This window comes from Oncorhynchus mykiss, chromosome 19, assembly GCF_013265735.2.
Source record: "Oncorhynchus mykiss isolate Arlee chromosome 19, USDA_OmykA_1.1, whole genome shotgun sequence".
Taxonomy (NCBI): domain Eukaryota; kingdom Metazoa; phylum Chordata; class Actinopteri; order Salmoniformes; family Salmonidae; genus Oncorhynchus; species Oncorhynchus mykiss.
The window spans coordinates 26,781,602-26,791,177 of NC_048583.1; the positions used below are offsets into that span (position 1 = coordinate 26,781,602).

Below are 9,576 nucleotides of genomic sequence, written 5' to 3' on the forward strand. Positions count from 1 at the left end.
GGAAATGCGTTCTCTGGAGTGATGAATCAAGCTTCACCATCTGGCTGTCCGACGGACAAATCTGTGTTTGGTGTATGTCAGGAAAACGCTGCCTGCCCGAACGCAAAGGGTCAACTGTAAAGTTTGGTGGAGGAGGAATGAAGACCTGTGGCTGTTTTTCATGGCTAGGCCCCTTAATTCCACTGAAGGGAAATCTTAACGCTACCGCATACAATGATATTCTACACAATTCTGTCCTTCCAACTATGTGGCAACCGTTTGGGGAAAGCCACTTCCTGTTTCAGCATGACAATACCCCTGTGCACAAAGCGAGGTCCATACAGAAATGGTTTGTCGAGTTCACTGTGGAAGAACTTGACTGGCCTGCACAGAGCTCTGACCTCAACCCCATTGAACACCTTTGGGATGAATTAGAACGCAGACTGCGAGCCAGGCCTAATCGCCCAACGTCAGTGCTCTTGTGGCTGAAAGGAAGCATGTACCCACAGCAATGTTCCAACATCTAGTGGAAAGCCTTCCCAGAAGAGTGGAGGCTGTTATAGAAGCAAAGGGGAGACCAACTCTAAATTAATGCCCATGATTTTGAAATGAGATGTTCCACATACTTTTGGTCATGTAGTGTCTATATACTGTAGGCCTAAGGCCGAGACAATAAAAAGACAATGGCAGAATAAATTCAACCACACCTTTGTTTCATCACAAAACCGGAGAGCAACACCGATCCAGTGAAGTCCACAAAACATACTGCATGTAACAAGCAGTTACATGACCTACAGCATGGTCAAGCGAGTTAACGTTTCCAACATTTTCAGACTACAAAACAACTATTGATTTAGAACCACGGAGAGTTACCATGCTGTAGGGTTGTGTGTGTGTGTGTGTTTGCGTGTGTGCCCGCATGTAGAAAAAATATGTTGACTCACCCTACTTGTAGAGAAATGCCCATGCCATCCTCTTTCATGTTGCCTAAACGGTCTATGATTCTGTCATACACGTTTTTAGTTTTTGTTGTCTTAGTCTACCTGGCTAAAATGCTTGCTCTCTAGCCTAACTTCCTTTCATGGGCAACGATGTGCCAGGCCAGCTAGTTAACATTAGTCTGATGTTACTACATCTAGTTACATGTTGAACTTCCATCCTCTTAGGCCAAGGGCACAATGTATGAATTTATGGTTGGAATCGCCGTTAATTATAATTATTGGCCAGTATGTAAAATTAAGTAAAACCACAAATCCCTATCTCCATCCATGTCTAATTTAGGAAAAGGCAGATTATATGAGATGTAACAATTCAAGTGTTCTGTCAATGATGTTTGGCTTCTAATGTGATGTGATTGGTGTGAAGCCAAATCCAAACTGGCTTCCCTTGACGCTTTTTTTTTGTGTGCCATTCACAGCTGAGCTCACTCAGTTTAGCTCAATGCTGATGGCCTAAAATGATCAAGGGAGGCCAAATGCCTCCCTTGAAATAAATAATGGTGTAACAGCCTACAGTTTTCTTGACATTTTGTTTTCATTATTGTGAGAGGCTCATGTTTTACCGGTATGGCGTACCCCCACGGTGTAACCCCCCCTATTTTGCTGGGATGCCGTACCGGACCGTACCGCCTTACTTTTACCCCTGATTATATAACAAATCTTAGCTTAACCAACAGTCATTGTTTGTAATAAATGCAATCACAGACATTGGCGGGAAAATAGACAGAAATGGTTAAATCAGAGAATCTTGAAAGGTGAATAATTCACCTCAAACAACAATAAATGCACCACAACATGTATACCTTTGGAACCTAACCAATTGTCAACTTGCATCATTTCTATGTTGGCGTATCAATCACGGAAATGTGTAACATTCTTGATTGATTGGTTAAGGAATAGCATCACACTTACCAGACCATGCCTTTTGAAAAAGCCCATAGATGTTTTTATTGAGTTTCATTAGTACTACATAAAGAATGTAACTATGTAATTTTGGGTGCAACACATGCCACATGTATAAAAAGAACAAACAAACAAAAAAAAAATACACAGTCACTTATCTTTTAAATTAGATTTTTCATATTCAGTAGAAACATTTACTTGACAAAGATTGTTGCCATGAAGTTTGGATCATCCTGTACACATAATAGTATAGACAAATAATAACCAATAATGAGCATTCAAGTCTACATTATGCTGTATCCAGAACTGTCAGAAAACGGTGTCAGCTTCCACTAGTATAATGAGTGGAATGTTTGCCAGTACATGCCTGCATAGCTTCGAAATGGTAAATGGGTCAATGTTCAATGAAATGCACATTTTCACGATATCTGCAATCCATATAGGAGTCAATTTGAAACAGAAGCTTTGTTTTTTTTTTACCTAGCACTTCTTGCAACTCGTGGAGGGGTTCTGCACCATCACAGACCATTGTAAACTTAGATTTATTGAGAGATTAGAAGATTAAACCTTCAATAAAAAGTTGTCTTATATAAAAGTACCTTTTGTAGGAACGCAGTATGTCCAGTAAACTCTTAAGGCTTTTCGTATCTGGCTTTGGAAATTCACAAGCTCCGGACGCCATGCTTGAAAGCCAAGATTTGTTCAATTTTTGCCGTGCTCTGTGCTACTGTAAACATATTGATATGTGTGATGTTACTTTTGTATTGTAAATCGAGTGGGCAAACATACAGGCTGAGAATTACAACCAATTTGGAGTTATCATGGCGCATTATGTATCCAGCAATGCTAAGAGTGATGGGTGGTTGATACCATTGAAGATGGATAAGCATTGGCCTGGTGTTGATTGATGGCAACAGTGCAATAGAATAATATTATCAGGGAAATATAGTATATCATCAGCAGCGTATTTATTCACTAGTTGTTCTATAGTGCTGGACTTTAATTCAATACTCAACTTTCAGATACATCTGGACTCTGTGTGAGAGGTTACAGCAAGGGCTCGTAATTAGCTATCATTCAAGAACTCGTGTCATATTAATTACACATACGTAATGTTATTAATAATGAGGGCAACATGCTCCCACAGGAAGTTAATAATATAATGGTCTGGTGAATCACTACTGTACATCCCATGCAACAATACCAAACGCTTTTTCGGAGGGCTATTTCTGGAATTACCGCTCTTGAGGATGCAAAAATTGAAGAGGTTAGATTATAGAGTCTGAACACATAACACATGCATGCAAAGATTGGAACCTACACAGTTCCAGTCTCTATTTTTCCAAGAGCTCAAGAAGTTTGGATATTATAGAGACGAGTTACAATTATCATAGGAATTATTGTTCATTACCAGTATGTTAAGCATTAGCATTAGCATTAGCATTAGCAGCTAGCTGCCACAGTGTACATGGATCATCTAAATACTGCAAGAACAGAATAATTCAATGTATAGCGCTTCACTGATATACAAGCTAGCCTAAAAGTGAATGGGTAAATGGAGTAGGATTACTGGTGTACAATTCACATTGGCAGGTTAGGTTTGATAAAATATAAACGTATCATGATATTGTGTAATATAATATATTCAAAATGATTCAGCTATTTCACATTCTCATGCATACAACCACAAGAAGCGAGTCCATTGAAAAATAGTCCAAGCATAATTTTTTTCCTGTGGAAATGGCTGAGAAGAAGAACTTAATGAGACATTAAAACATGTGCTGCCTGTCCAAAGAGAGTGTACACGTCTGGTTTTATACAGATGAGCACCTCCTTCTCACTTCTGCATATCACACTGCAAGAGGAGCACGATGGAAGGATCACTCTTGGCCGCCTCTTTGAACTCATCCAATGAGATTTGGTCGTCGTTGTTCTTATCCATCTTGCTGAAGATCCTGTCCACCCTCTGCTCCGGTGTCAGGCCGTCCTCGTTCATCTTCATCATGATCACAGTGCCCACCATTTTGTAAATGGCCTAGAGAGACACAGGGGACGACATGCAGGGATGATAAGTAAGGCAATACCACAGAAAGGAACAGGGGTATAATTAATGAAATACCTATTTTCAGACAGTCTTGGTTAATATGTTAACATGTTCAAAGTTTAATCTCAATACTACTGCAGTTATTTACCAATGTCCCCCACAATATATCACTGTAGTCCTACACATTCTCCTGATTATCTAGCTAAACTTGACCGTCCTCTGTCTCAATGTTTCCTTTTAGCCATGTTTGTCTTTGCAGAATACATTCTAATAACATGCACTGCTGATTACTTCAAACTGGATAGATAGCTTTAACAAATGGTATATAAACGTCATGGTAACAATCCAGTGTAATTTGTTTTAAACACACAGTATAGGGCTGGTTTCCCGGACACAGATTAAACCTAATTTTAATAATGGACTAAAAAGCTTTTTTATTTTACCCCTTTTTCGTGGTATCCAATTGTTAATAATTACTATCTCACCCTCTGAAACACAACTGCTTCTTAACACAGCACACCTCCAACCAGGAAGCCAGCCACACCAACTGTGTGGTCTCTGAGTCTCTGGTGCGCAATGACAATTGTGGACCTCCCGGTTGCGGCCGGCTGCGACAGAGCCTGGGCGCGAACCAAGAGTCTCTGGTGGCACAGCTAGCGCTGCAATGCAGTGCCCTAGACCACTGCGCCACCCGGGAGGCCTCCTAAAAAGCTATTTCAATGGAGGAAATAGCTTTTTAATCCAGAATGTGGCTTAATCTGTGTCTAGGAAACCAGCCATCAATGTGATTCCTTACCTCGATGATCTCCAACATCTCCACCCTGGTGATCTTGCCGTCTCCATCCAGGTCGTACATGTTGAATGCCCAGTTGAGCTTCTGCTCGAAGCTGCCACGCGATGTGATAGACAGGGCACAGATGAACTCTCGGAAGTCGATGGTGCCGTCGCTGTTCTTGTCGAAGGTCCTAAAGGCGTGCTGTGCAAACTTTGATGCGTCGCCATACGGGAAGAACTGCAAAGTAGAGTGATTGATTGAGAGACAGCTGTGATATCCAATTATTTATTCATCTCTGACATGATGTTTAAAAACATGTCTTTAGCTCTATCTCACTTAGCTCTCTAACTGAAAGGAACAGCTTCCTTCAGTGTTGTGTATTCATTGATGCCAAGGGAAGCCAGGCTTCCCCCAAAAATGTACCAAGAAAAATCCTATTAAACAGAAATGGTTTTATCTTTCGTCTCTCTGTGTTTCAGAATTTTCCTTCAATTCGCAAAAGCTTAATGTATCTCACCGGAGAAAGCATCCTAGTGAGCGAAACAGCGCCCCTCTGTCTCTGTATGTGTAGCCCATCTATCTAATGCTGTCTGGTCAAAAATAGTATGACATTTTTGCCACCCGTAACATTGGATGCAAGGGAAGCCAGCGAGCATTTGGCCTCCCTTGATATTTATTTGTATACAATAACAGGCCATCAGCGTTGAGCTAAACTGAGTGAACTCAACTGTGAATGGTCCTGGCACACCAAAAAAAGTGTCAAGCGAAGCCAGTTTGGTAGGCTAATGATAACTAGTTGGACTAGAGAGCAAGCATTTTAGCAAGGTAGCCTGGGAAAACAAAAACTAATAGTATGTACTGTCTGACTGAGTCATAGACCGTTCCGGCAACATGAAAGAGAGGAGGATGGCATTGGTAGTAGGGTGAGTCATGTTTTTTCTACTTACGCACACACAGAAATCAGTACCATGGACAGCCACATGATATTTTGCTTACGTTGATTGGACTAAATTGTTTTGGGAATCGTTTAGTTGTCACTGTATTAGACTAAGTATAGGTGAGCGATTTGATGATGTTGAAATGTTACTTTGAAACGGTGCTGGAATAGTGGAGGCAGCTCCTGTTTTCTTTGCGACTTGTGGTAACTCTATGGTGTTGGTTTAGTAGTCCGAAAATGTTGAAAAGATGAACTTGCTTGACCATGCTATAGGTCATGCAACTGTTGGTTACATGCAATATGCTTTGTGGACTCCACCGGACAGATGTTGCTCTCCTGTTTTGTGATGTAACGAATTTATTCTGACACTTGGTCTTCTTATTGTCTCGGCCTTAGGCCAACATATCATGGTTTTCTAGGCATATGAACTAATAGAGCAAACAAAGCCATTCATCACAACACAGGTTGTAATATGGAATGTTTCCTGTCTTGGCTCCCCAGTGATTTTACCCACACACCTCTACTGGTTTCCTTTGAACCATTTTCAAGGATTCCATAATACATAGCTCAGAGGGACAACTGTTCAGGCATTATGATCAGTTAGAAAATATATTGAACAACAGTGCCGTTTGAATACGAACAGAGAAATCAAACCCTGATTCCGCTCTGTTCTAGCTTCACAAAGATTTCTCAGAATCACATTATATAATCATGATATCAATCATTTCCCTAGTTAGAAGTTATAACACCATATAAAGAATGTCTCCAGCATGTGAAGCAGATGTACCACACCTGATCTGCAATAAGAGAATGTAGCCAATCACAACACACCTTGACATAGAGCTGTTGGAATTCGTCCAGGTTCAGTCTTCCGCTGGGGCAGTCTTTGAGGAAGCCTTTGTACCATTGCTTGAGCTCGTGTTCGTTAAACTCTGTGCTCTTCACCAGGTCCTCCATCACCTCAGGGGTCAGCTTGCTGTTCTGTTTTCCCATGGTGCCTGTTGTGCAGGAAGCACATGACCAAAGAGACTCAATAACATAAAACATCTCTGAAAATGATGACTGGGAAGGATTTATACTGATTAGAAAGGAAACTCCAGCACATGGGTGATCTTGATGCTTCGCAACATTTAATGGATCCAAGACCAACGTTTCAGTTTCAGTAGACCTTCATCAGGGTATTTTTTATACCAACATGTAGTACAATATAGCACAGTACATAAGGCATTTCTTCATTTGAATCATGGTGAGAGAAATAGCCTATCACACATTCAAATGTATGTTGTGCATTATAATGCATTATGCATAACGCATAAGGTGTTATAAACGTGCTTATAATGCGTTATAAAGAGAGGGTTTTCATTGGAAGTGTAAACAACAAGTTTGCTCTCAAATCTGCTTTGTTTCAAACAGTCCCTTTATAAGGAATGAAATTAGTAAAAAAAAAAAAAAAAAAATAGAAAAGCTATTCATCAATAATGAATTGCTTTGCCTGCCTGATGCCAGTGTTCTATTTGTGTTTTCTAAATCTGTTGGCACCACAGTCTCTGGCCTGACATCACACAGTGCTGGGCAGGAACACTGCAGTCAGCAAGACTCACATCAAGCGTTCGATCATTGCCTATCATGTAACAACCTAGGTCTACGTTTTACCTGTAGCCTATAGTCTCTTGTGACAGACTTTCGCACTCGAGTTTTGTTCTGGATTCCAAAATGACCAATAGCCTGATGTTTGGTGTTCGTCCCAAATGTACAGTGTACATTGGTAGTTTATTATATAGGGAATAGGGTGCCAGTTGGCACGCATGCTTTTAACTGCAGTTCACGTTTAATAACGTCAAAGTATAAACCTCTAGAGGAATCTATTCATTAATGAAAACGAAGTGAGTGATAATGACATGTCCTCATCACATAATGGAGTAATTATATGAAGTCAGCAGTGTGTAACTCATAGAGATCATGGGCAATAATAATAATAATCATATATTTATTTCATACAGCGCTTTTCATTACACAAGTAATCTCAAAGTCCCTGTAAAAACAAAACAGGCATTCATGTTGATCTCGCAAATTCTTGGGCGATGCCTTCCGCAACTTCAGATGATAACACGATGAAGAGTGAGGGAGTCTGTAGTTAGATAGGAGTTGATGCGGTTCTCTTCAGACAGGCAGCATGTTTTGGGCGGAGGGAGGGAGCATCGATGGTGCAGTACTCCATTAATCCTTTAAAGCCATTGACTAGATAATTAATCGACAAGGGAATCAACCCAACTTGTGAGCTGCTCTCTCACAGTGGATCATCATCTTAAATAATAAAAAGTCACAAATCTGACAGCCTAGATTGGCGGTGGCTACTGCTTACATCTGTTCTGCCAATATGTTGACTATGGAAACTATACATGGAACTTCATACAGTTGCCTCATATGCTAAAATGTTATCCTGTCCTAGAAAACATAATACAATGAACTCAAAGACTAATTGTAAATGGACAGTTGTGGGAGACCATGGTAACTGGAACAACTATAATATGACAAAAGCTGTCGATGGCCTGAGGTAGGCTATGCAGTAGGCATACATTGTGATGGAGTCATTGACAGCAAGCACCGTGCTTGAACCAACAACCATGTAGCAGTGCACTTTCTATGCCAAAAAGGTGCAGACCTTTTTGCAGAGGCCATGTATGCCCCATACAGGCACATTACACAATACACAGGCACACTACATTGCCACGGGCTTGGCCTATTTGCACTGTATGTTGCATACCCAACATTTGGCGCAAAGGATATTGTTCATTAAAAAAATGACATATATTTAGATGATGCTACCAAAAGGCTTGTGTTGAAATGATTTGGATCTTACATAACATCAAGTGAGCCTAAGGCATGGAATGACCTTGAGGAGGAACATTTTGCTTGAAGATGAGAAAAGAGATCAGAGGGAAGGTGAAAATGGGTTTGGCTCCTACGGTCTGAAGGCTTAATATTCTAGTCCCTTAGATTAACGTCGTTCCAAATATAAAAATGTATAGTTGTCCACATCACATGTACGCGCAACACTAACGTCATGTGGAGAAAAAAATGCAATTTAATTGCAGATAGAACATGTCGTTTCAGATATCCAGTTCATGGTATAAGCCTGCTAGGACATAGAGGTGGGTATGCAAGTGCATTCCGATAGAAACGACGCAGTGGTGTGGGAATTAAACCTGGTTAGTGATAACCCGCCCGAAATCACACCACTCACTCATGTCATTTTTCACCATGCGCACCATCTAAAAATGATAAAAACGTCAAAAATGAACTATCAACCAATCAAATGACATCTGGTCATTCTCGTGAAATGTGAATAAACCAACGGAAAAACATGATATGGATATTATTTTCGAAATATAATTAGTTAAGCATGTTTTTATATTTCTAAACGTTATGCAAATGTTAATGATGGATGCACATATCCACCAAATAAAACGCCAAAACCTCTCCCCAAATCTCATTCATTGAAACGTGTCTAATAAGGGCAGGAAAACCCCCAATTATGTGATACATCGTGAATGGAAATTATTATATCGGTAGACAACCATCTCAAACTATTTAAATACATGCCATGCCAACATAAAAACGACATTCTGCAGACACATGCTTCTTACCTTATTATACAATTTTTGGAGATGCAATTGCTAATGGTCGTCTGCACTGTCGTGTATTGTGAGACAGTAAAAAACCTCCCGATGATCAAGAGTGCCCAAATGGGAATATACCCTAAAATTGGCCTCTTCAAGACGCAGAGAGAAAAATAACGGGTTCCCGTGCTATTCCAGATGAGACAGGCGCAGGCAGGCAGCAGCGGCAGTAGGGACCGATCCCACGCTAGTCTTTGGTAATGCGACTGTAGACATACGGCGTCACCCGTGTGCATCACAAATTGATCTTATGTTGACTG

General features: G+C 40.5%; 1 protein-coding gene across 1 annotated transcript; it reads right to left on the reverse strand.

The window, feature by feature from the left end:
• Positions 1 to 1,896: 1,896 nt before the first annotated feature.
• On the reverse strand, positions 1,897 to 9,527 carry LOC110497579 (visinin-like protein 1). Its single transcript, XM_021573754.2, has 4 exons — positions 9,284 to 9,527; positions 6,468 to 6,634; positions 4,721 to 4,936; positions 1,897 to 3,915 (listed from the first exon to the last, which is right to left on the reverse strand). Exons 2-4 carry the CDS (start codon positions 6,627 to 6,629, stop codon positions 3,718 to 3,720), a joined length of 576 nt encoding a protein of 191 aa, XP_021429429.1. The 5' UTR covers positions 6,630 to 6,634; positions 9,284 to 9,527; the 3' UTR covers positions 1,897 to 3,717.
• Between the last annotated feature and the right edge of the window lie 49 nt (positions 9,528 to 9,576).

Coding starts and splice junctions, on each gene's coding strand:
- LOC110497579 (XM_021573754.2), bottom strand. CDS start 6,629: ATGGGAAAACAGAACAGCAAGCTGACCCCTGAGGTGATGGAGGACCTG. Junction 4,937..6,467: donor TCCAACAGCTCTATGTCAAG/GTGTGTTGTGAT, acceptor TCTACTTTGCAG/TTCTTCCCGTATGGCGACGC. Junction 3,916..4,720: donor AGATGTTGGAGATCATCGAG/GTAAGGAATCAC, acceptor GTGTCTCTCTAG/GCCATTTACAAAATGGTGGG.